This window comes from Lissotriton vulgaris, chromosome 11 (assembly GCF_964263255.1).
Source record: "Lissotriton vulgaris chromosome 11, aLisVul1.2, whole genome shotgun sequence".
In the NCBI taxonomy this organism is placed as follows: Eukaryota; Metazoa; Chordata; class Amphibia; order Caudata; family Salamandridae; genus Lissotriton; species Lissotriton vulgaris.
In genome coordinates this window covers 156,894,991-156,921,613 of record NC_141699.1, presented here as the reverse complement: position 1 = coordinate 156,921,613, position 26,623 = coordinate 156,894,991, and the positions used below count along the sequence as shown (strand labels likewise).

General features: G+C 44.5%; 1 protein-coding gene across 1 annotated transcript in view; it reads right to left on the bottom strand.

Moving 5' to 3' along the window:
• Positions 1-26,623, bottom strand: part of IFT81 (intraflagellar transport 81) — a 1,042,527-nt gene that overhangs the window by 876,108 nt on the left and 139,796 nt on the right. The window contains exons 6-7 of the mRNA XM_086943010.1: positions 26,428-26,493; positions 26,022-26,132 (exon numbers count right to left, since the gene is read on the bottom strand). Coding sequence (XP_086799136.1) covers positions 26,022-26,132; positions 26,428-26,493 — 177 coding nt within the window. The remainder of the gene's footprint in view (positions 1-26,021; positions 26,133-26,427; positions 26,494-26,623) is intronic.

Sequence of the window (26,623 nt, the reverse complement as noted above, 5' to 3'; positions counted from 1 at the left end):
AAAACGAGTCATCCCCTGCATAGGATGCGCATATACCATGACCACCTTCTTTAATGCTCTAGCCTAGCCAAGTCTAGGCACTGCAGACTTTCAACCTTGTTCAGTAAATTGAATTAGGATGGACTATCCATTTAACAATTGCTACTATGCAGAGAACGCAGAAGAACTGCTCAACATCGAGAAAAGCCAGAAAAAAGGCCTTTCCTGTCTGCCAGGATATCTGGAAGGACCGCTGAAGAGTTCACACTAGAAGAGGAGCTATTGGAGAAGATTAGCTTGTCTGAGATGTTCAGGTGAACCACTTTCACGAAGTATCTGCCCTTTCAGCAATTGTAGCAGAGGACAAGCTTCATCCAGAAAGACTTATTTAAGCAGATTTAAAATTAAAAATATACTTTTAATCTTTAAACCAGGATTCATTATTTTATGTGACTGGTGCTTTCCTTGTAGCTGGAAAAGATGCAATGTTCATCTAAAAGCATCTCTTTAGACTGGGCAGCAACTATAATAGTTTACCTTCTTGTATCACGTCTGTTTAATGTCATTGATGTGGACAGTCTACCAGGGCACTTCAGGTGGAAACATCCATGTTTCCTTTATTCCACTTTTCGCTGTTGGGCGCATTCGTCTCTGACAAGCGAAATAGGTCAGTAAATTGATTATCTGAGGGGCTAGGTCAGAGGTTGCTGAGTGAGACATTAGATGGCGATTACAAACGTTATACATATCATTCATTGGAATCCATGAATATACTTTGAGAAAAAGACACAGACCATGACGATATTGTAGAGTGAGGGAAGTTTTAAGGTTCAAGGAGGTGAGGTCAGAGCCCTATTTTGAGGAGCTGAAGTGGCAATTTGTTGGAAAATTCAAGAGGAACCACTCTAGTGGAAGGTAGATAGAAGGGAAATTATTAAGTTACTCTCAGTCCATAGGCATTATCCTTGTCACCAAGTAGTAGGCCAAAAGAAAGCAAGTTACTTACCTGTAACTGTAGTTCTCCAGTATTGGAAGCTTTCATAGATTCACATGCCTGAATCATTCCCCGTCATCGAGACGGGAGTCTCCTGTATATAAAAAAGCAATGCTTAGCAGTATAGCAAACTGAAAGAGGCCTAGGCCCATTTTCCTTTTGCAACCCATTACACTCGTTATGTAAAAAGGACCAAACTTTTTCCCTGAACCAATCAGAGCTCCTCACCCTCTAGAACCCTCCTGAGAGAACCTTTTGCCCCGCAGATTTTCGCGCACTTGTGCATAAAACACTTTCCATGCTGAATCCAAGGTGAGCATCTCAGGGGAGGACGGTGGGTCGCATGTGAATCTTTGAAAGCTTCCAATACTGGAGAGCTACAGTTACAGGCAAGTAACTTGTTTTCTTACTCCAGTATTGGAGCTTTCATAGATTCACATGCCTGAATCAGAATAGCGAGCAGTGATATAACAAAGCACATTTGTTTTCTGTATTCCATCATCATGTAAGACAGTATGAATAACATTATACACAGCAAGTAATACAAATGTGCCTTTGTAATTAAGAAAAAAGGAAGGAGGGATGTAAAGAGGGCTCACCGTCATTGGATGATATTTCTCAGTACCGCCTCTCCCACTGCCACATCGGTCTCAGCAGCCGCTTCTAAGCAGTAGTGCCAGGAGAAGGTGTGCATAGATGTCCAGGTTGCTGCCCTGCAGATGTCCTGGATCGGCACTCCTGCAAACAACGCAGTGGATGTGGACACTGCTCTCATTGAATGAGCACGAACCTGTGCATTCAGAGGTTTTCCAGCAGCTTGGTGACAGTAGACAATCGCACTGGAAATCCACCTGGCAGTCCCACATTTTGATAAAGGGAAACCTTCTCTGGGTGCGCTGTAAGTGACGAAGAGCTGTGAAGACTTACGAAAGCTTTTAGTCTCCTGCAAATAGAATTTAAGACATTGCAGTACATCCTGCGAATGCAGAACTCTTTCTGCCGCTGTTACTGGTTGAGGAAAGAAGAGTTTCAACACTAATGGTTCAATTAAATGAAAGTCAGTTGGTACTTTAGGAATACATTTTGGGTTAGTTCTAAGAATCATCCTGTCTTCTTTAAATTGCAAAAAAGGGGCTTGAATCATGAGAGGCTGTAGTTCTCCTACTCATCTCGCTGATGTTAAAGCGATGGGAAGCGCCACCTTCCATGATAGGAATTTTATATTTGACCTGTGTATAGGTTTGAAAGGCTGCTTCATTTTTTGTGAGAGTACTATGTTTAGACGCCAAAGAGATGGTGGAGGTTTTATTGGAGGAAAAAATAATCCCTTCATAAATTTTTCGATGATCCTTGCCAACCATAAGGATGAGCCCAAGGCACACCTTCTGTAGCAGGATAATGGGGCTAAATGCATCTTAATAGAAGCGTGAGCCAAACCTGATTTGGCTAAAACTAAGATTTCATGAGGTGCTGCAGTTAGAGGATGAATCTTATTTCTCTGACACCATAGACAAAACCTCTTCCATTTCATTCTGTAGGTTTTGTTGGTACTATCCGCTCTAGCTTTTGACAGGATTCTTTTACATTCTTCTGAGATATTTAGAGGCTGAAACCCACAGTGCTCAGGAGAAAGGCCGCTAAGCGCGAGGATTTCGGGTCCGGATGGGGCACTTGTCCCTGGGACATTGTCAGAAGTGATGGAATTGGTCAGAGACGAACTGGACGGTCCTCCGACAGCAGCAGGAGTTCTGTGAACCAGTGTTATCTGGGCCACCATGGGGCTATCAGGATTAGCCTGCACGGTTCTTTCTTGACCTTCACAAGCATTCGCGGTAGGAGAGGAATTGGAGGAAAAAGTAGGCAAATACGCCGGACCATGCCATCGAAAACGCATTCCCCCAAGACCCCCTCTGGGGAAGCCAGCTTGCGAAGAACCGGCATTTCTTGTTTTTCCTTGTGGCGAAGAGGTCTACTGTTGGCTTTCCCCATCTTCGAAAAATTTTGTTTAAGATCCCCTGGTCAAGCTCCCACTCGTGGCAGGACGATCCCTTGCTGTAGCGCCCATTCCCATATTCTTTGGGCTTCTTGAGACGGGGAGAGAGATCTTGTACCTCCTTGTTTGTTTAAGTAGTGCATCGCAGTCGTGTTGTCCATTCTTATCAACACCGACGAGCTTGTTATCCTTGGTAGGAAAGCTTGTAATGCGAAGCGGATTGCCCTAAGTTCCAGCAAGTTTATGTGTAATTGCATCTCGTGCAACTTCCAACGACCGCTGACTTGAAGGTCTTGAAGAAATGCTCCCCATCCTTCTAGGGACGCATCAGTAGTCACTACCAATGGAGCTGGTATTGTAAGAAATGAAAGACATTGAGACATTTTCTTCTTGTGTCCACCATGTTGCTGCTTGGCCCATGACTGATGTTACTTGGACTACGTCTTCAAAGGATCCCTCTGCTTGACGCCATCTTAGATTGAGCTGTTCTTGCAACTGGCGCATTCTTCACCTGCAGTAAGGCACGAGGGGAATGCAAGATGACATTTTGCCCAGTAATGATTTGTACCTGCGTACTGAAATATACTTTCTTTTCATAAAGTCTTGGAAGAAAGACACGATCTTCAGTTGTCTTTCTTTGGAGGAAAACGCATTGTTCCTTTCCGTATCTAGTATTGCTCCCAAAAACTTGATCAGTTTCATTGGTCGAAGGGTTGATTTTTCCTCGTGTAGAGTCAAACCTAGTTTGGCAAACAAGTACATGCATGCCTTCGTTGACGCTCGGGCTAGTGCTTCAGATGGTGACTTGATTAACCAGTCGTCGAGGTAAGGAAATATTTGATGTTTTTGTTTCCGTAAAACAGCCGCCACTGGAGCCAGGCATTTTGTGAACACTCTTGGCGCTGACTTTAGGCCGAATGGCAGTACCTTGAATTGGTAATGTTCCCCGGCTACCCTGAACCGAAGATACTGTCTGTGTGAAGGATGGATAGGGATGTGAAAGTACGCATCCTGTAGGTTTAAAGTGGTCATATGATCTCTTGGGTTCAATAGTAGAAGGATGTCCTGAGGAGAAACCATCCTGAAAGACTGCTTTTTGAGATAGGTGTTTAGGGATCTGAGATCCCAAATAGGACGCCATTGGAGGATGTTTTTCTTGACCAGAAAAAAATCGGGAGTAAAACCCCTTTCCTTTTTGGGAGTTCGTCACCGGTTCTATTGCTCCCTTTCGGAGCATTGTCCGAATCTCCTTCCGGATTTGATGCAAATGATTGACTTTTTGATGCATTTGTGGTGTACAAGGAGGCGTCTGTAGAAAATCTAGAGTGTGGCCGAATTGAATAATGTTGAGGACCTATTGGTCCGTAGTTATTTCTTGCCAATTCTGAAAATAATGAACAGTCTTTCCACCCAGGGGAGCATTTGATCTCAGTAAAGTTGGTGTAGTCGGAGCTCGAAGGTTGTCATTGTCGTCGGGTGTTGTCTTTCCCCTGACAACCTCCTTTGCCTCTCGGAGTCGATTTTGTATAACCTCCCGATTGTCACTGTGTATACTGCGGACAATAGGGCTGAGGTGAGGTGGAGTAAGAGGAATATCTGCCTTGCTGATATCCTCCTCTGTAAGATGATTGCCCCCTACCCTTAGAGCCTCGAAAAGGAACCTTCCTGTATTACAGAGTTCCTAATGCAGTAGCAGTATCAGTATCCTTCTTGATACTCTGTAGTGTGTCATCAACATGCTTGCCAAATAAATGTTCACCCTTGAAGGGAAGGTCTAAGATTTTGTTCTGGACCTCGGTGTAAAAGCCGTCGCTCTTAACCACCCTTGTCTGTGCATAACTGCTGCTCCTCCCAGAGACCTAAATGCCATAGTCGCTATATCCATAGCGCAATCTATGACTTCTGCCGAAGTCCTCTCACCCTCCAGAATAATTTTTCTGGCTTCTTCTCTCTCTGGTTCTGGTACACGGTCAATATATGGCGAGGGCATTTGCAGCTTTTACCAGTATAGCGGACATTGAGGAAAATCTCTTTCCTGCGTTGTCCAGTCACCTACCTTCTCTGTCTGGTGGTGCCGTAATTGGAGCTGACGAATTTCTCGATTTCTGTTGCGTTGCCTGTGTAATAACTGAGTCCGGTTTGGGATGACCCAAAAGACACGCTGTAGCATCTGCAGGCGCTTTATTTTTTTTGACCAGTCTGGCGAGCACCGGAGTCACTGTATCTGGCGTTTCCATAACCTTTAGGCCTTCCTCCCAAATATGACTTACAATAGGTAAGGACCGAACAAATCATCGATAGGGTTCCTTAAAGTCATATAAGAAAAGGGTCATGAATCCCTCTAGTGTCTTCAGAAAGACATGCTATTCTCCATAAGGTGCATGAGGGGATTAATCGCCTTTGGCAAAGCCCGGCACTAGGAGCTAAGTCACTTATTTTTGTAACATGACTTCACAGCTGTCAACAGAACTTCCATGTTGTCATAAGAAAAACCTAGTAGTGTAGCAGCTTGTTCCTCAAAAACAGGTGCTCAAGGTGAATAACTTAAGTGGAAGTAGAAAGCCTTCCCCATGTTCATCGTCCAAGGTATTGTCTCAGATGAAAAATGTACCCTAATGAGCATGCACTATACCTGAAAAACACCCTCTTACAGTATACGCGTCTCCTTACGTCTTGAGTCAGACTTGGCAAATACATCTCAGCCCCGTTGGGAGTCGAGAGGGGAACCAGACAGGGCTGCCCCCTTTCGCCACTGATATTTGCCTTAGCAGTAGAGCCATTGGCGATCCGCCTGCGTCAGGAGGGCACAGCCTGGGGAATCCCCATAGCAGATACGATCCACTGCATGTCCCTGTATGCGGACGATCTACTTCTGTACGTCTGGGACATTACTGCGGACCTAAATCCCATTTGGACGGTTTTGTCTGAATTCGCGGAGGCATCCGGCCTCCGTGTGAATTGGGAGAAGTCGGTGGTGTACCCCCTGCATCACTACCTTGACCCGCAGGAGATCCGGATTGACACACAACGCCTCTCTTGGACCACGGGTGCCCCTCGTTATCTGGGGGTTCGCCTCTACCGCTCACCTGCCGACATCTTCGAGGGCAATCATGGTAAGGTCCTTGCCAGCATTCGTGCCTCGGTGGGCTTCTGGAAAACCCTCCCAATGGCCCCCGTCGGGAGAGTAGCCCTGGCGAAAATGATCATTGTCCCCCGCCTATTGTACTACTTCACTAACCTCCCAGTCGTGCCACCCAGAGGTTTCTTTCGCGAGTTGGTCACGTTACCCCGCACTCTTGTGTGGGGGAATGGCCGGCAGAGAATAGCCCTCACCAAACTCCAGCTGCCCACTACACAGGGGGGCCTAGGTGCCCCTGCCTTCGGTCGTACTTCCTAGCAGTGCAACATCAGTGGCTTTCGTACTGGAGCGGGTAAACACTCTGTAGAGACCTTTACAACGCATGGCCCTATCCCCATACCAGAACTTTGCCGTCTGTTGCTCCCTGGCACCAAACCCCGCCAAACATACCCCTTACAGGTATCCGTGGCCCGCCAATGTATGTTGCGTATTCACCGCATGGCGGCGAGCACCCCTTGCTATTCCCACGGCTGCCGCTAGACGGGTGGCCATGCGGGGACTCATACTTCACAAGCGCTATGCTACGCCTATGGACAGAATCAGAGGTCACGGAGCCGGAAACACTGTTCGCAGAAGGCAGCTCCGCCCGTTCGACCTGCTCATGGAGGACCATGACCTCCCCCCAGGGCAGTTTCTGACACATCGTCACTCTGAGAGCGACCTGGGAGAACGAGATTGGGCGACAACTACACGACCGGGAGTGGGATAGGGCGCTAGAATTCCCAAAGAAAGTGTCAAGAAACGCAAGGTTCAAAAATATACAATACTACATATTACACGGGGCCTACCAGACCGCACCTTCTGCGATTCTATCCCGACACGCAGTTCCTATGCCCGAGATGCCCCTCCCCGGACGCACACTTCCAACACATGTTCTGGAGCTGCCCGACCCTACAAGCCTATTGTTGGCCATAATAGACTCCATAGGCACTCTCACAGGCCTTACAGACTTGCACACCTGGGAGACAGTCGCATTGGGGACCTTTCGCAGGCCGAAGACACACAAGGTGAAGGTCAGATACGCAGCTCTATCCTTGCTCTTAGCCAAAGGAAACATAGCCATGCAATGTCGAACAACCGCCGGACCCTCTTTCGAGGCCTGGGTGGGGGCGGTGAGGAAGTGGGCTGCAGCAGAGGAGGAGGCCCTAAGGGAGGAGGAAGAGAAAGGCCAACGCAAGCGCCCAATATCTCTAGAATGGGCCATAATATCCCACCAGTTTCTGTTAGCTCATAAGCGAGACACCCCGAGTGCCTCTCAACACACCTCCCACACCACTGGCAGCCTCTGCGCCTCCATAGGGCGCACACGACCTAGTCCCCCCCCTCCCCCCAAATCGCAGCCCACCTCTCCGACACTCGCCCTGCTTCTCTTCAAATTCTTCCCACCCATCCCCCCACCGCCTTTCTCCGCAGATGCGTCCTGTTTAATTCGCCTAACCCTGCTCCCCTGGCTCAGTTTTCACCCCCCCCTCATCTCCGGTTGTTTCTCTCCCCTTCGGGGATTTTTCTCTCCACCCCCCTGCGGGTACACTGCTTCCGTTACCACTCTTCCTCTTCCCACACACAGCCCCTTGTACCTACCCCCTAAACTCCCCCTGTGCTCACGCTACATCTGTTTATTAGCGGATCCATGCTCTTCCTTCATGCATGCTCTGAATATCTTATACCACATGTAGGCATGCATGTATTGTCGTAACAACTCTAACCGCTGCATGATGTATCGTGAGTGTTTTTCTTCATTGACAAAAAGTTAATAAAAACAATATAAAAAAAAAAATTCTGTGAAGGTCTCCTTGAACTCATCCAGTTAAGACAGGAATACTACCATTCCCTGGCTGGGTCATGTTAAATTATGGCTCAATAAACCGGGTTCGGGAAAATTGTGGATTGAACACTCAAATATTAATTCTGCTTCAAAGGTCCTTTTAAAGAAATCCTTTTGAGATGTATGAATTTCAATCTCCACCACATTACTGGGAAAGATAGTCTTACTGGCAAGTTTTACTTCTAAACCCAATACCATAGCTCAATCCCTGCATGGAGGAGATTATGCCCACATGGGCCAAAACTCTTTATTAAATTTAGGTATGGTATTTTTGCACATAATAGTTTTACCTGTAAATGGAACAATGAGAGCACTGTTATTAACATTAGGAATAGGTGCTCTATTTGCCCTGGTAGCATAGAAACCACTGAACATGTTTTATTCTGCTGCCAATTGTACTCCCATTAGCGAGCGAAACGGTTAAAGCACTATTGCCAGAAATTGGGGTTCCGGCGTTATTTACCAGCCATGTGGATTATGAGTGGATTATGAGAACAGACACTAGCTGTTATACGGTCTTTTGTCAGTTTTTATTCGCTGTTAGTGGACTCGAGAACGGCTAAGCCTCCATTTTTAGCAAAAATTCACACCGTACTAGGTAAAGATGAAGGCTGGGAGTGATGACTGCACCTACATTCTTTGAAAATCATCATGAGAAGATGCACAATGTGTATTGCTACCTAGAAATGTGTAATCCCAGGTGGTCCATAAACTGCTTAGGGCTGTTTTATTATACCCAAACGAATTTTTTGATTTACAAATATGTTGGGGGAAGTTTTAATTAATATGGATTTCAGAATTGCACTTATTCAATACAAATTTTTTAGCTTATTTTATTGGAACATCCTTGTTTTGTACTGTGTTGCCCATAGGTGGAAAGGTTAGCTAAGTGAGCCCTGGGGTTATATGTTTTATAACCACACATATTGTACTTTTATCTTAATCGTTTTAATATGTGTTTTGATGGTCTGTGACCGCATTAAGCATTATACTACTTGAAATACATCATTGGGCAAGACGAACGCACAACGATGGCAGCACGGTGGAAGAACAAGGTCCAGATATTTTTAGAAATAGAAATAACGTACTTTAAAAAAAAGCAATTAATGTAAATGGATATTGCAGTTTTTCTACATGACGGGTTCATTAAATTTCCAACTGCGTAGGTTGAGAGTACATCTGGGGCTCTGGGTCAGTCTTTGGCTAAAGGAGGAACGACAATCCCCTCTAACTGCTAAATAAAGTAAAGCAAAGAAAACACAAGGTCAGAGAAAGTATCGGAAATAACATATGGAACCAATGGATCAATCGATGTTTAGGGAATAATTTATAAGCTGCTTTATAATGAAAGATTCAAACACTAAATGAGGATGTCAACTTCAAAACGATTTCATTCTAATAAATAAGAAACTGGTTGGCTGTTAAAACTGAGAGAATTGGGAAATGACACTGATGCACATTTAGGGCCATATGTATCAAGCAAAATTGCAATTTTACCAAATGGTATGTATTAAGGCAAAATAAGGAATCGCAAAATTTGAGGAACTTCATTTTATTGTGATTCATTTAAATTGGAAATCATATGCCAAATGTTGTGGTGCACCTTTGCTGTTCGCTTGATAACATATATGTAGAGAGATAGAGAGGGAGAGAGAGAGAGATAGAGAGGGAGAGATAGAGATAAAGAGGGAGAGAGAGAGAGATAAAGAGGGAGAGAGAGAGAGATAAAGCGGGAGAGAGAGAGATAAAGAGGGAGAGAGAGAGATAAAGAGGGGGAGAGAGAGATAAAGAGGGGGAGAGGGAGAGGGAGCTAGAGAGGGAGAGGGAGAGGGGGAGAGGGAAGGGGAGGGGGAGAGGGAGAGGGAGAGGGAGAGGGAGAGGGAGAGGGAGAGGGAGAGGGAGAGGGAGAGGGATAGAGAGAGAGAGAGAGAGAGAGAGAGAGAGAGAGAGAGAGAGAGAGAGAGAGAGAGAGAGAGAGAGAGAGAGAGAGAGAGAGCAGAATGATAGGATCATTCGGATAGAAATATAGGCATAAACTTAGGATTTGTCTGTAAGATGACCTTGTCCTTAGCAAAGGGGAGAAATGGTTCTTTCCCTGTAGAAGAATGCATTTATATGAAGGTTTTATACTTACTCCTTGGGTGTATCCTCCAGATGTGGGGAACCCCCTTGTTGTTTTTGGTCCCCTCACACACCAACAGGCCCCTTGGTGTCATGCTTCATCATCGGGGTCTTCGTACCCCTCTACGGGGTACGGCGTGCTGCGACCTGCGACCTACGGATACGTGGGAGCACTTAAGATGACTATGTGTGGTGTGGATGGGGTATTTAAATGTGAGTGTATAGTGGGGTTTAGATCCAAGTGAGTGAAGTTAAAAAGAACCTGGCCTGTGGGGTAAAAAAAAAACTTTTAATGGGCCCCCCGGGCTGGTACTATTAAACAAGGGGTAGAGTTGGAAGGAGATGAGGGGAATGAAATGCAAACGAGAGAAACATGTAGGCAGAGATGGATTGCAAGAGGGAGCGGGTGAAGGGGGTGGAACTGGGCGAGCACGTAACACGGCGGGCAGGGGAGGGGGCGGAGAGGGGAGAGGTGCGACACGGCAGGAAGACGGAAGGAAGAGAGGGGAGGGGGAGGAGAAATGCGACACGGCGGGAGGGGGCGGAGCGGGTAAACATAGACGGACGTGCACGCGCACGCGCTTTTAAGGTCAATGCGCATGCGCATAAGCTTAATGCGCATGCGCATTGACCTTAAAAGTCACGGGCACTGCAAGGAATCGCCACGATTCCTTGCAGTGTGGATAAAGAGTGGATAACTCGCAATACTCTCGCCTTGCTCGATGCGCATGCGCATCGACAGGCGAGACCTAAAAAAGAGTGTGGGAGGTTAATCATGCAAACAATGTGCACTACCTCCTCTGTGTGTGCGTCGACATTTTTCGGTGAAAACACCTTCTTCAGGACGGGATACACAAATCCCCACCTTACTCACGTTTCTCTATCTTACATAAGGATTTCTAATAAAAGTGAGATTATAAAGTGCAGGTAATGATGTACCTAACAAAAACGTTGCTTATTGGCCGACCTGTTGAGAGAAATAGACAAAAAATGTTTTGTGGTGGTCTACTGTTCACAACCATAGGTAAAGTGACCGGTGGTTACAGGTGACTTGATAGCGGTAAAAGTATCAGACTATAGGTGTCCATTGTGCCTATAGTGGAAAAAAGAGAACAAACTAGACTCACTAACATATAACATAAAACACACACTTTTTCTTAGTGAATACGGTATTGTAGCGATATTCTGAACATTGCACCCTTGGTGGTTAGGGGTTGTCAAATATAATGTTGAGTGCTCCTGTGAATAAAAACGGGACACTACATGCCCATATACACTGGTAACACGCTGTTTTCTAAGTGAATACAGCATTTATAGCGATATTCTGAACATTGCACGCTTGGTGGTTGGGGGTTGTCAAATATAATGTAAGGTGCTTCTGTGAATAAAAACGAGACACTACATGCCCATATACACTGGTAACATACTGTTTTGTAGGGGTAGAAATGCCTCATGAGCGCAATGTCAGGGTCTTTTTATGCTATTTAGCACCTGTCAAAAAAATGGAGTATCATATTACCATTTTTACTTACATTGGCGTCGTGGAGATAACGCTGTTCTCTACCAATATTACTCACGATTTCAGCGAGGAAATTCCTCCCGACCGACCCCTCCGTGGCTCCGGTGATTGTGTCAAGGGGAGTGCCGGGTACCAGTATTTGTACTTTTTCTCAGACTCCGATCATTGATAGATTGGATAATTAGCGTTTCCTGCCTGCCCTTGTAAGGGCTTGGTGCCGGTTCTGCTCGCGTACCCATGCATTAGTGTTGCGTTATCGCGCATGCGTGCTGCCATCCTGCACAGATGTGAATGTCTGTGGAGCCGCGCATGCGTTCCGCTCACCCTCACGTGTCTTGAAGTGGGCAGCCCAGGCGTGTACATCTGTGCAGCCGCACATGCGTGATGCTCATCCTCACGAGTGTTTCGCTCGCTGGGTTTGATACGGGCTGGCGCATGCGAGTACCATTCTTATCGCATTACTTCTTTCATGGGAAATTGATTCTGGCTAATTATTAAAAAAGGGGGAATGATTAAACGATAACGTGTCTGGATATGTTACCTGATCATTAGTGGGGGTTGAAAAAACCCACTTAGTATTATCGATAAAACCTATGAAATCCAGGGGGACCCTATGGTTTTATAAGAAGGTGTAATCCACCGGGGAGATCGGATACATCTAGACTGTGTTCAATGTTAGGCACATTGATGCAATACCTCAGTCTATTCGCTCATGGTTCTATAGTACATTGGAACCGGTCGGATGGGGTCCTTTCTACGGTAAGTGAGTATTACAGTGTCACCCCTCGGGCTTGACCTTAACGTAGTTTTTGATGGTCTGTAAGGGTGTAGGTGCATGGGGACGCTCAGATAGACCATCCCTCAGGTCAATTGTCCCCATGGAATGTCATCGTTCAGGCCTTGGGTACTGGTCCCCTTGCGAAATACCCACCTTTGCTCTTTTTCAAAGAGTCCTTGTTCTTATTGTAGTTGTTCAACCACTGTCCACCTTATGTCGTTGACACAATGTACGTTCTCCAAGAAATGGGTTGCCACAAAAGCAAGCCCACCTCTCACAACATGGCCTGGGTGGCCACTATCCTTGTGGAAACTGCGCAAGCGGCCACCTCACACAGAAAAGTAAACATTTGACCTTCAGCAATGGTACCAAGTGGGAACAACGAAAACTAACTGTAATAGCAGAAATGGAAACAACGAAAACTAACTAACTGTAATAGCAGAAATGTTATTTACATGATTACCTGCCCGTGTAATTTAGAGTACATTGGCATGACCACGAGACCAGTGAAGGTACGAATAAGTGAGCACAAGAGCAACATACGTTGCAAAAAAATCACAACGAAAATGGCAACCCATTTTTTGGAGAACGAACATTGTGTCAAAGACATAAGGTGGACAGTGGTTGAACAACTACAATCAGAACAAGGACTCTTTGAAAAGGAGCAACGGTGGGTTTTTCGCCTGGGGACCAGTACCCAAGGCCTGAACGATGACATTCCCTGGGGACAATTGACCTAAGGGATGGTCTATCTGAGCGTCCCCATGCACCTACACCCTTACAGACCATCAAAAACGACGTTAAGGTCAAGCACGAGGGGTGACACTGTAATACTCACTTAGCGTAGAAAGGACCCCTTCCGACCGGTTCCAATGTACTATAGAACCATGAGCGAAAAGACTGAGTTATTGCATCAATATGCCTAACATTGAACACAGTCTAGATGTATCCGATCTCCCCGGAAGGAATGCGATGAGAATGGTACTCGCATGCGCCAGCCCGCATCAAACCCAGCGAGCGAAACACTCGTGAGGATGAGCATCACGCATGCGCGGCTGCACAGACATACACGCCTGGGCTGCCCACTTCAAGACACGTGAGGGTGAGCGGAACGCATGCGCGGCTCCACAGACATTCACATCTGTGCAGGATGGCAGAACGCATGTTCGATAACGCAACACTAATGCATGGGGACGCGAGCAGAACCGGCCCAAGCCCTTACAAGGGCAGGCAGGAAACGCTAATTATCCAATCTATCAATGATCGGAGCCTGAGAAAAAGTACAAATACCGGTACCCGGCACTCCCCTTGACACAATCACCGGAGCCACGGAGGGGTCGGTCGGGAGGAATTTCCTCGCTGAAATCGGGAGTAATATAGGTAGAGAGCAGCGTTATCTCCACGACGCCAATGTAAGTAAAAATGGTCATCTGATACTCCATTTTTTTGACAGGTGCTAAATAGCATAAAAAGACCCTGACGTTGCGCTCATGAGGCATTTCTACCCCTACAAAACAGTATGGACCCGATGTAGGTAAATTCATTTTACCACTTCTTAAATACCGAATCATACCGATACGGTATTTAAGAAGTGGTAAAACGGAGGGGGGGATGTAGGTATTTCAGATTCGGTAAATACCGAATCTTTGAGATTCGGTATTTACCGATTCTGTAAATACCGATTCGGTAATGCCCACTGATTCCTATGGGCATTGAAGCCCATAGGAATCAATGGGCATTACCGAATCGGTATTTACAGATTCAGTAAATACCGAATGTTGCAAGGGTGCAGGGGGTGTCACTTTGACACCCTCTAGCACCCCGAATTCAGGCACGTGTGACATGTGGCACACAGACATGCCCTAAGGGCATGTCGGTCTGTCACATGGCATAGGTGTGCATGCACACATGTGCATGCACACCTGGATTCGGTATTTTACCACCCAATTGGATTGGGTGGTAAAATACCGATTCTGTAAGGCCTGTGGGACTCAGAAGATTCCCACCTACATCTGCAAGTTACTGTTTCGGTAAAAATACCGATTCAGTATTTTACCGATTCGGTAAATTTACCGATTCGGTAAAATAGGGCCCCTACATCACAAATGACCATTTACCGGTCGGTAACGGCCGTCACCGGCCGGTAAATGGCCACCTACATCGGGCCCTATGTTACCAGTGTATATGGGCATGTAGTGTCTCGTTTTTATTCACAGAAGCACCTGACATTATATTTGACAACCCCCAACCACCAAGGGTGCAATGTTCAGAGTATCGCTATAAATGCCGTATTCACTTAGAAAACAGTGTGTTACCAGTGTATATGGGCATGTAGTGTCCCTCTTTTATTCACATGAGCACTCAACATTATATTTGACAACCCCTAACCACCAAGGGTGCAATGTTCAGAATATCGCTACAATACCGTATTCACTAAGAACAAGTGTGTGTTTTATGTTATATGTTAGTGAGTCTAGTTTGTCCTCTTTTTTCCACTATAGGCACAATGGACACCTATAGTCTGATACTTTTACCGCTATCAAGTCACCTGTAACCACCGGTCACTTTACCTATGGTTGTGAAAAGTAGACCACCACAAAAAAAAATTGCCTATTTCTCTCAACAGGTCGGCCAATAAGCGACGTTTTTGTTAGGTACATTATTACCTGCACTTTATAATCTCACTTTTATTAGAAATCCTGATATAAGATAGAGAAACGTGAGTAAGGTGGGGATTTGTGTACCCCGTCCTGAAGAAGGTGTTTTTACCGAAACATGTCGACACACACAGGGAGGAGGTAGTGCACATTGTTTGCATGATTAACCCCCCACACTCTTTTTTAATTGTACCAGCCTGGGGGCCCATTAACCCCTTCGATGCTGATGACGAGCTCAGCTCGTCATGCAGTACACTGGTCGTGTGCTGATGACGAGCTGAGCTCGTCATGCAGCATGGGGATCAAAATATTTCAGCACCCAACGGGAATTGCCTTAGCAGCCAAGGTGTTAAAAGTTTTTTTGTTACCCCACAGGCCAGGTTCTTTTTAACTTCACTCACTTAGATCTAAACCCCACTATACACTCACATTTAAATACCCCATCCACACCACACATAGTCATCTTAAGTGCTCCCACGTATCCGTAGGTCGCAGCACGCCGCTGATGATGAAGCATGACACCAAGGGGCCTGTTGGTGTGTGAGGGGACCAAAAACAACAAGGGTGTTCCCCACATCTGGAGGATACACCCAAGGAGTGGTTTCTTTTTGTTTATGTACATTTGACCAGGGAGAACGAATCCATTTCGATATATCTCTCTCACCCCTCCCCCCTCTTGTTAGTGATAATAAGGTTTTATACTTACCTCTGAACTTACATTTACATTGTAAAGGCCTGCGTGGTAAAGGTATATGCATGGCAAACTTTTGCTTAGTAAATACATGCATGGTAAAGATTAACGCGTTGTTAAAGATGCCTGGTAATAGTATTGTGTGGTAACGGCCGTGGTATAAGGTCTATTTACCCGGTATTACCAGCGTGTGGTTTACAGCGTTTGTTAATTCCGGCCATACCTTCGGTCTGAGTTGGTGCAATGGCTTCAGTTTAGGTGTCTTCTACAACAGCGACAGGTTAGTAAACATCAGTGGCAGTGGATATATTGCCAAGTTGACGCGGACTTCAGTGGTTTCACAGAGGCTCGTTTACGCTTTGTTTGCATTAGGACGATCGATCGGTGGGACACCATTGATGAGATCGGTCTTCGTGTTTTGATTCATCGGCTTTTGGAGCTTAAGGAATTGAAGTGATTTGTCCATATCAAAGGAGTACATCCACAGAGGTTATCTTCTCTGAGCAGGTACAACCAAAACACTGCTTTTTACTTGGTTCACACGATTACATATCTATACGATTTTATATCGGATGTCATCTCCATTTGTTTCTAGAGGCAGGAGATCTAGTTCTGGTTGTTATCTTGACTCATGAGGCAGCACTACCGTTTGCCACGTAGTAAGTATAACAGTGTTTAGTTTATGGAGACGTTACCAGGTCAGTCGTGAGTTACAACTAAGTTTTGCACATACTATCGTTTTCTCTTACCACAGGGATTACCTTCTACCCATTGCATTCAGTGGATTGTCTATTTTTTTTTACAGAATACCAGTGAGTGTTTCTTACTTTTGCCATAGTGTGACATTAGTCAGCATGCATTCATTACCAGAGGTTTTTTTTACGCACAATTGTTCACACGGGTGTTTGGATTTACTATATTGGCTATTTCTTTTTCTTTATGGATATATCTTTCTTCGCCATCAATTGACTATGAGCAGTCATACGGAGGCTTTTTATTCAATTTAGAACTACTGACTCCACTCCCTGGTTACATTGTCTCATTCATACATTGTGAGAATTATTATTTCATTTGTACAATAAACACATGAAACATAAATGTTTTTTCTTGTTCTTCTTTGTTTCACAGTTCCCCTGAAGAAGGGAGTTCCTCCCGAAATGCATTGGGCATAATTCATCATTAAGTATTCTGCACAAATCTTGAAGTATTTATATGATTGATGCTTTGTTGTATGTTTGATTCTTTTGTTGCAAACATATCACTTTGTTGAATATAAACAAAGTTTTTTTGTTATTACAATTTGTTCATTCAAAGAACGTAGACTATCAGTCTTCAACATTTCTGTTCAATTTCGGGGCAAAAGTATTTGCTGATCATTTCTATGGATACAATTGTGTTTATTAAGTGAGGGTCTTTATTAGTGATACGCATTAATACTTTAATCATCGCAGTGCGCCTGGCATACTGGTGGTATTCCACCGACTATTTTTCCTTAGTACCTTTGGTTGGAAACCTGCAACCAGGCAGCACGCATCCTAGAGTACATTTAGGTTTCACATTGTTCACACAGGAGAACAGGGGGTGCTCTGACTTCATACTCTTTTCAATAAAGTCTGTTTCCCCATTTATTCACATGCTTGAATTAGAATAAAAAGCAGTACAAAACAATTAGGAGGAAGCAGGCTTGCCTTTATTGAAACAGGCTGCGGAGAACTGCCTGTCCCATTGATGAATCGGCTGCTACATTCACGTCAAGGCTGTAGTTCTTTGTGAACATGTGTCTGCTTGTGTGGGTAGATGCACAGTAGATGTCTTGCAAAGTCATACCAGCATAGCGGGCTGTAGTTGTCGCCATTCTCCTGGTGGAATGCAATCTTACTCTTACCTGCATTGGGTGCTTTGCCCTGTTTTGGCAATATGTGATGTAGGCTGAGAGCCAGCGCGCTATTCCCTGCGTGGACAGGGATCCGCCTATCCTTGGGTGGCTATGGGATACAACTACCAAGTCAGAAGAGAGAATATCTTTCATCTTGTTCATGTAAAATTTGATGTACATATGAACATTAAAGGAGTGCAATTACTTGTCTGAGATGTTGTAAGATTTGGGAAAAAGCAGGGCAGAATGACAAGCTCATTCTACTAGAAATCTAGTGGGCCTTAGGTTTAAATTTAGGATTGGTCTGCAAGATGACCTTGTCCTTAGTAAAGGGGAGAAAGGGTTCTTTCATTGTAGAAGAATGCATTTCCTCCACTCTGCGTGTGGATGTACTCGTCCAGAGAAGCGCAATCTTCCACGAAATGAACTTTTGATACACTCCATTGATTGAGATAAACAGAGGCAGCAAGCCCTGGTGGTGGATAGTATTACGCTGCTAGAGTACCGGTGGGTGCTGTACTATGGGATTACGCTGGAAAGTCCTCTCATAAAGTATTTTATGATGTTTTATGACAAAAGAGCGGTAGAATTGGCTCCGGTTTTATGAAACCATGACTTGTACTGACAATTACTCTAGACCGGAGGTCTCAACAGATCGATCGCAAGCTGCCACTTACTCGCAGGCTGCCACTTAGTAGCATACACATGACAAATGCGTGTAAACAACCGTGACAATATACAGCAGCTATTTACAACACTGTGCCCGTTTCTGTGAGGGCTGAAAAGCTGAAAGTGCAGGATTGTGCAGCCTACCCTCTGCTGAAAAATTATGTCTTTAATTATTTATCTCCTTTCTCTCTTGCCTCGCCTTCTTTTTCTTTAATTTTTAGCTTTGTTTTTTCCTTGCTTTGTCTTTCTCTATTTTTTTTATTTCTTTTACCCCTTTCTTCTATCTCTCTCCAACTATATTTCCACACTTTTTACACTGCATCTTTTCGTCTCCATTCTATTATTGCCCTCTTTCTTTGCTGTGCACACTTTTTGTTTCTTTCACATTTTTTTCTTCTTCTCTTTATTTTACTCTTTCTAGTTTTCCCGACTTTTTTCTTTTATCTCACTCCTACCCCTATTTTTCTTCTTTTCCTCCATTTCCCCAGCTTGTTTCTCCTCCTCTTTCATTCTCTTTATTTTTCTCTCAAATTCATTCTTCACCCTTCTTTCTCTCAATGATTCTTACCTTTGTTATTTCATTTTTTTTCCTCCCCTTTCTTCCACTGGTCTATTTTTCTATTCTCGCTTCATTCTTAATTTCTATCATTCCCTTTCTTTCATCCCATCTTTCTCTCTCGAGTTCTTTCTTGCTCTTCTTGTTTCTCTTCCTCTTTTCCTTCTTTATTTCAGTCTTATCCTCTTTCTCATATCCATCTTTCCTTCTATAACATTCGTTCACTTTCTTGTTGTATTTAGTTATTCTACTTTTTCCTTTCTTTTTCTCTCTTCTTCATCTAATACTGTCCTTTCCTCCATAAAACTCCTTGTTTCGGTTTCTTTCTTAGTTACTTTTTTAGTCTTTATTTCCCTTTCTGGCTCTCATTTTTCCTTTCCTTACTCTCCATCCTTTTCTACTTTTTGTTTCTCTTGCTTTTTGTCTTTTCTCTCTTTCATGCTTTTCCTTCTCTTTTCTACTTCTTCCTTTGTCATTCTTCCTTCCTTACCTTTCATTAAGTCTTCCACCATTAACTTTTTTCTGCCTCTTGTGACCTTAATTTCTCGTTCTCCCTTTATCATTTCTATTTTTCGCCTGTTGGTCTTGCTCTGCTTTTTTTTCTTTCCTTCTCTCCTACCTTTTTTCTCTCCTTCTGTGATTTGTTACTTTCTGTGTCTTTATCTCTTCCTCTCCTTTTTTCTTATGCTCTGTATCGTGCTCTCTCTATTTCTCTCTTTTTTCTTTTTGTTGTCTGAAGTACAAAGGGAAAAAACGAATCCATAGAGATACCAGATGTGAACCATTTAGGATACAGCTACTGCGCCATTACTGCTGTACTCTTCCGGTAAAAGTACTGGGGTACTCTAAAGGCTGTGTTTGGGTTATTTGGCCTCGGAGTATATTTATTGGAGGAAATAGCTCACAATGGTCAGAATTAGCTCTTACTATAGCAAAGGTTGGAGACCTCTGTTTTAGACCATTTTTGACTACGCTCAGCAAATATGGAAGTATATGGTAGAGTGTTGTTATCAATGGGTGGACGCCTTTGGTCTCGTACCAGACACAGAAATGCTTCAATTTAGAATTAAAAAGTTCTCGTGGTTGCAGGCAACTGTGCTTGCAACGTGATGTTTCAACAGTCTACTGTGTGCTGTAAATGACCACGCTCTAGGTCGGCACGTGCCATGCTGCCAGGTTGAATCGCCAGAGATTGTGGTGTAGCATTTTACCGTTGTGCCTGGAGAGATGCTTATGATCCAGCTTCAATGGAATTGATGGCCGCTGCCGCCCCCGCGAAGGTAAAAGCCCAGGGGCAGTGTGGCTGGGTGAGGGGAGATTTGGACAGACGATGGTGAGGGAAAATTTAATTAATAATTCATTTTTCCTAGTCATCGTCCGTCGAAACCCCCTGCCCCCCACCCGGCCCTACCGCCCTTACTTGCACGTCCGGCGGCCGAATGATGGAGCGCAGTGAACCAGTACTGGTGTGGCCGGGCCGTGGCAATTAGAATCTGGGAACAATGTTCTAAATTGGCTTTCCTTTGGACCCTTAGAATAAAGGGAAATGGCAAAAAGGCATACACAAAAATGTTGGATCATTTGAACAAAAAGGCACTGCCCTAGGACCCTGGTTGCCAAAACCTGCTTGCATAACACTGGCATTTACTGCTGCTCTAAATGGCAAACAAGTCCAGTGACCTCATTTGTGGCAGATGTAGTCCACTTGGTTTCAGTGGAATTCCCACTTATGGCAGACTGATAGTGTTCGACTGAGTGCATCTGCCTGATTGTTTTGCCATCCAGGGAGATGCTCCTCTATGATGACCACTTTGTGGGAAATAGCCCAGTCCGATGGGATGTGCGCCTCTTCAGATTTCGTTCCTCTCCGCTAGGCAATGTAAAATATCAATGCTGTGTTGTCTCTTCTGATGAGGACCACCTAACTTGCAAGTTTTGCCTGTGAACCCAATCTTACGACATGGAGCTGGCGGTAGTTTCTGTTGGTTGTATAAACCTGATCATATCGGTTTGTCTCGGGTCCTAATTTGGGTGGCATTGATCTCCATTACTAATTGAAACCTTTTTTTTAGGTCTGGGATTTTCATGAGCCATGAAAAGTTATTAAGCCGGGTCGATAATACTGGAGGGCACCAAGAGATCTCACTGTATACATATTTTTTTAATATTTTGCAGTATCTTCAACATGTTTTCAGCACAGGGTGAATCCATTAAACTACCTATCAGTATTTTTGCTTGGACTTCTGGCCAAAAATATGTAGATCGTAGCCATCCCAGTCTTCTTAATACAGCTGCTCCAGCAAATTGGTGAAAGTCTGTGTTTAAAACATTCACTGCAGCATCAATAATGACTGCAGAGATAATTGCACCCCTCTTTGATGATAGCTTTTGCAAACTCACGCTTATCCTCCAGTATGAGATAAATTAGTATCGAGATGTTGCCACGTCTGGCGATCATTAACTGCCAAGGCATTTGTCACCTTGATGGATGTTGCAGACATGGAACCAACTCTACAGGCCAGATTGTCTATGTGCTGTAATGCCTATTGAGGGTGCAGATGAAGGCGTGATGTTGCTCTTTGATCAGCGCTGGGCGACAGACACTAACAGGGTCTTGTTTGGGTTGGCCTGTAAGGCATGCCGCGCTGTACTTGGAGGCCTGTACTTTGTCTCTAAACAGGGCACCAGTACTGATACTCTGGTTGGCTTTATCAATTTTACGTTTTCTTTCCAGACACAATTCAATATAGGTATGGACCTAATTGTTTTACAAGGCTGCTTCTTGATGTCATAAAGGAAACACTGTTATGCCACAGAGGATATCAGAAGACTTAATTGAATTTTTTTGCTGCTCTCTCCTTCAGTGCATGGAAACGGGCTATGTTATCCAGAGGTGAATCTGGTTGGAAGGTAGCTTTTTCACATTACTTTGTATTATGCAATCATCCCACTCCTCATTACCCCTATCATCTGGTAGTTTACCCTCTTCTTCCAAATCAGAATACATTGAATCCAAAGAGTCCTTGTCGCCCATATTTGTAGAAGATGGCGGGCCAGTATAACTGAGGCTGAACCGGCATGAGTGAAGAGATGGAGTTGGTGTAGGAGGTGCTGTTAGTGAAGGTGGGTGTGGTGGAGTGGACTAAGGGTGCCTGCAAGACTTCTGGGGGAGCAGTCTTTGAAAAGTGTTCATCAACAGTTCTAAGGTTGACAAGAATGCAGCAGGTACCAACAAAACCTCAGGGTCTGTATAGCCCAGACGAGTTGCATAGGGCTGAAGAAGGTGATCAGCTAGGCAAGTCTGTGGCTAGTAGTCATACTCATGGAAAGCATCTTCATGGTCCAAGGCGTCTCCCTCAAACTCTGAGAGATTGAGTCCTGAGTAGGACCGTAAGGAGTGTCCGAGGTGCTCTATTCACGGAGGTCATCTTCCAACTCAGAATCAACTATTTGGGTAGAAGGGTCGCTGTCACTTGTATAGGTGAAAAAATGACTAGCATGGGAAAAACTGTCAACCACATAGTCATTGTTGATGTCAGGATTAGTGACATCCTTGGTATTGTCGATGATGGTCTCGATGTTGAATGTGTTGCTATCATCAATGAGAGAGTTAGTCAAAGATATTGTTGATGTTGACAAAGGTCTGATTGTCGACAGTGGTCTCCAAGTGAACGATGTTGTCGGCAATGGTGACTTATTGAATGCCACCTTGTCCTGTCCCATATGTGTCAATGAGGGTGTCGTCAACAACTGTTTTTTCCATATCCTTCGATGATGATGATGACATGAAAATCACCAGCAGAGACTCGTGTTTAGTCAGGTCATCCAGGGAGTCGAATTTTGAGCAGTTTTTTACACTGAATGGTGTTTGTCCTGTCTGGAGGACTTTTCTGAAGAAATTCCAGTTTTTTATTGTGAGGAGGTGATTGCATGCTTTAGGATGTAAGCTCACCTCTGAGAATTCCAGGTTTCCGCTTTTGCACCGCCTTCGTGAAAGTGCTTGGTGGAGCACACTTCATTGACTCATTTCCAAATGAGGCGCAATTCTCTTAGAAGGAGGGCATATTTTTCTTTCCTGCACCCAGAGTGCCAACCTCCTCTATCTATTCTTCAGGGTCTATGTAGGGAATGATTTACAAATGTCACAGTGAGAAGCCTTGAGGGCTGGCTAAAGACAGTCAATACAGTTCATGTCTTTCTGGTCTAAAAAGAGGACCAATCCCCAAAATGTACCCCAAAACAACTCAGAATATACTGAAAGCGGAAAATGGGCTGACCAAGTTTAAAGGCAGAACAGAAAGTATTAAGATAAAGTCAGGGAAAGGTTAGAGCAGAGGTCTTATCAGGGGCTCTCACATACAGAACTCGTGGTAGAAATCTGAGCTGTGGTGGCCTTGATAGGGAGTAGGAGAGCTTGGCACCTCCACACAATTGGCCGAAGTGGATTGCTTCAAATTTGGTGGGTGTGTTACTAAACAAACACTGTTGTGGAGGATTGTGGTCATTATAACGCTGTTTGCTGCTATTTAAATATACCGGGGATTCACAGACTAAAAAAGGGGCATGATTTAAAGCATCTGAATATATGAAAGGTCCAATGTTGGTGAACTCTGAATTTTGGGCAGATTCTGAAGATTCAACATTGATGGAATGTAGGCCTATACTAATTGGAAATTATTTGCTGTTAGAAGATATGTTATAAGAGATTCTGCGATGTCCCAGGGCTAAGAACCAAATAGCTTTAGAAATCTGCACAAATGTCAGACAGCTGAAATGTCAATAATTTGTTAGTAAGATTATTAACTATGTTTTTAACGCCATGCATTCAAGAGATCTAGGACCGCATGTACAAATCAATTTTCCTGTCGCAAACGGCCCGATTTGCAGAATCGTGCCGTATGCAACAGGAAATATGCATCTTGGGATTACTAAATTACAATTTGGGTTTTACGATTCAGTATTAGGAAGGAGCGTGTTAAGGGTGTCCGTCCCTAATACCGAATCGCAAGAGTGTGTATGAATGGTTTGCAACCGGAAAAGGGTTGGAAAACATTTGCTTTTTTAATTTGGTGGTAACCCATTTGCAAATGGGTTACCCACTGGCAATGAATGGCAAATGAAACTGTAACGAGTTTCATACATTTGAAATTGCGATTTCCCAATTGCGATTCAAATGGAATCGCAATTTGGAACTCACAATTTCAAACGTTCGTACATGTGGCCCCAAGTATTTTGAAGTGGAGTTAAGAAATATTAAAGCTACAGTCAGAGCCCAAGTGGAGAGTCTATCAAAGAGCTCTGCTGCCATGTTTTGAACAATGGTCAGAAATAATATGGAGTTTTGCTGAGGTTGTCTACTTTACATATTCATCCATGGCCGTATGATTTGAAAAGGCAATCATGAAGTGACAAGTTATCCAAGAGGTTTAGATGGAGGAGCGTCTTAGCTTCACAGAATTGTATTTAGAGGGCACAGGTATAAACAGCATAGATACAACATACATAGCATATATCATACATCCGGGACACATACTGGAAGGTAGATGGGAAGAGTTCACTTCCTGACCCCAGAGAAGAAGGGCAGCAAGAGGTCAGACTGCATTATGCTGAACCAGTTACGTTAAATCCTCCACAACATTTGGCCCTTAATGATTTTGTGTTTTGGAATGGCTAAAATAGTTTCCCTAGCACCTATTCTCCAAATGTCGTTTTAACGTGCATGGAAGCTGTGATTAATAAACCCCAATATTAAATAGGTCATTACCTGCTAAAAGATTATTGAAAAGGCAGCCTATGCTTAACTTCAAGATGACATCAAATGATAACTATCTCCTGCATGATTACCGGTTTGGCTTTAGATCATGCTGCAGCACAGAGATCCCTTATCTTACACATATTAGATGATGCCATGCTGATCACCGAAAAAGATGACCACTGCCTCCCGATAATGTTGGACCTCTCAGCTGCCTTCGAAACACTCGTCCATCCAATCCTGACTGGCACCTTTTAGTCTAAAATGGGATTCACTGGCAATTTCTCGGTTTCTCCTTACCTTTCCGACTTGCACAGTTTTGTTCACATGGGAATGCCCAGGCCCCAAAGATCCCTATCACCTGCGGAGTCCTCCAGGGTTCCATACTGTCTCCTGTCACCTCCAACGTCTATATGGAGCTGCTTTGTCGAGAAGGCATAGCTGGGGACCCGGTTTGATCTCACCAATCAATGGCCAGCACAGCTGCCTCCTGCTCACCTAGCATGGTAGGAGCCTTGCTCTCTACTTGATGCACACTTTTCTAATGAACACTCCTACGTCCAGAGCGGCACCTCCGTGTGAGTGGAGTGTCGCCCTACAAGGAAAAGCCAGAGGCTACAACTGAATATTTAAATGGTAATAAACTTTATTTATTACCATTTTATTTTTCAACAATCAACCCATCCTGAGAGGCAGGACGGGAAGGGGCTAGTGCTGCTGAGTGGCATCAGGGAGCTGTGCGCTTTAAAATGTGCATGTCTCTTGGGACAGCCAGCTAGAGATCTGCATTTTAAAATTCTCTGATCTATCCGTCTTAGACAGCTGGGTTAGAGAGAGCGCAGGCCTTCAGTGCTCTTGTGAGTGCTGAGAAAGGCCGCTCCCACCAATCCTGGTGCTGCTCTCATGCTGGTGAGAGCAGCAGCAGGATTGGTTAGTGGGGTTGCCTGGGTCCTGCGTTGGAGTCTGCCTGCCTGTCTGCCGGAGAAGACCGGAGTGAAGAGGACGTCGCATAGGAAGATAAGTGGTTTTTTTTTTTATAGGTTTTTTTGTATGCCTCTCCCACACCAAAACACTCGGTACATGTCAGCCGCCATTGCACTACGTTGCACCACAAGTTAGCATGGCTGGTAAATGTACAGCACCTGAACCCACCTTTGCACCCCGCTTATGAGAGATATTTCTCAAAGGCTTCCAACTTGTAAGGAAGTTGGCAGACTCAAAAACATAGGGCCTTTCCATCAAGGCAGTGGCATGTCAAGCCTGGTGTGACCAATTCTTCCTCGAGTCCTGAATCTTACAAGAATTTCATGAGCTTTAGACTATTATGAACTGCACTTACATGACCCTACAGGTCAGCCAGCTGAAGCTGCTTGCTTTAAACAGCATTTAAAAATGTTTTTTTTTTGTTAATGTATCTTTCTACATTTTTAGAAACTATTCCTAGGCATTTGAACATTTTTTTGAAACATTACCTGATTCTTCTGCTCCTGCTTCTGCTGGGCCACAGACTCTTCTCTCTCCTTCTCAAGGCGCAGCTGTCTAGCTATCTCAAGCATCCGTTGATGGTTCTGCACGCTCTCCACCTAGAGCCAAATGTACAGGCCACGTCAGATGGTGAAGACATAAACGTGACCCACAGCCCCCTTAGCGGTTCCTTTCCCTGTAAGTTACTCTTGGCAGAGGACAGTAAGGCATGAGGCTGGCGACCCTTAAGACCTGGAATGTTGTCCATGCAGGCTCGTTTTCCACCACTTAGTATTCCAATCCCCTCCTTACATGCAAGGCATGCCCACCCTAATCCTTGTTTGCATTCCTAGAGCCGCGCGGCATGCCAAGGGCCGTGCCACTGACAGTTAGCAGCTGTATTTCTGTCATTACCCTCTTCTTAAGACGCTCCACTCTCTTTATCAGCTGGTCCTTCTCCTCTTCCATGGCGCTGATGTCCTGGCAAGGATTGAAAGGAAAGAAACACGTGTCAATTGTGGATTCAGCAGAACACATTTCAAAGAAATGAAAGATAAACCGAAGAAGAAAGGGGAGCTAGAGGGAGGGTAATCCAACTGTTAGTAAAAAG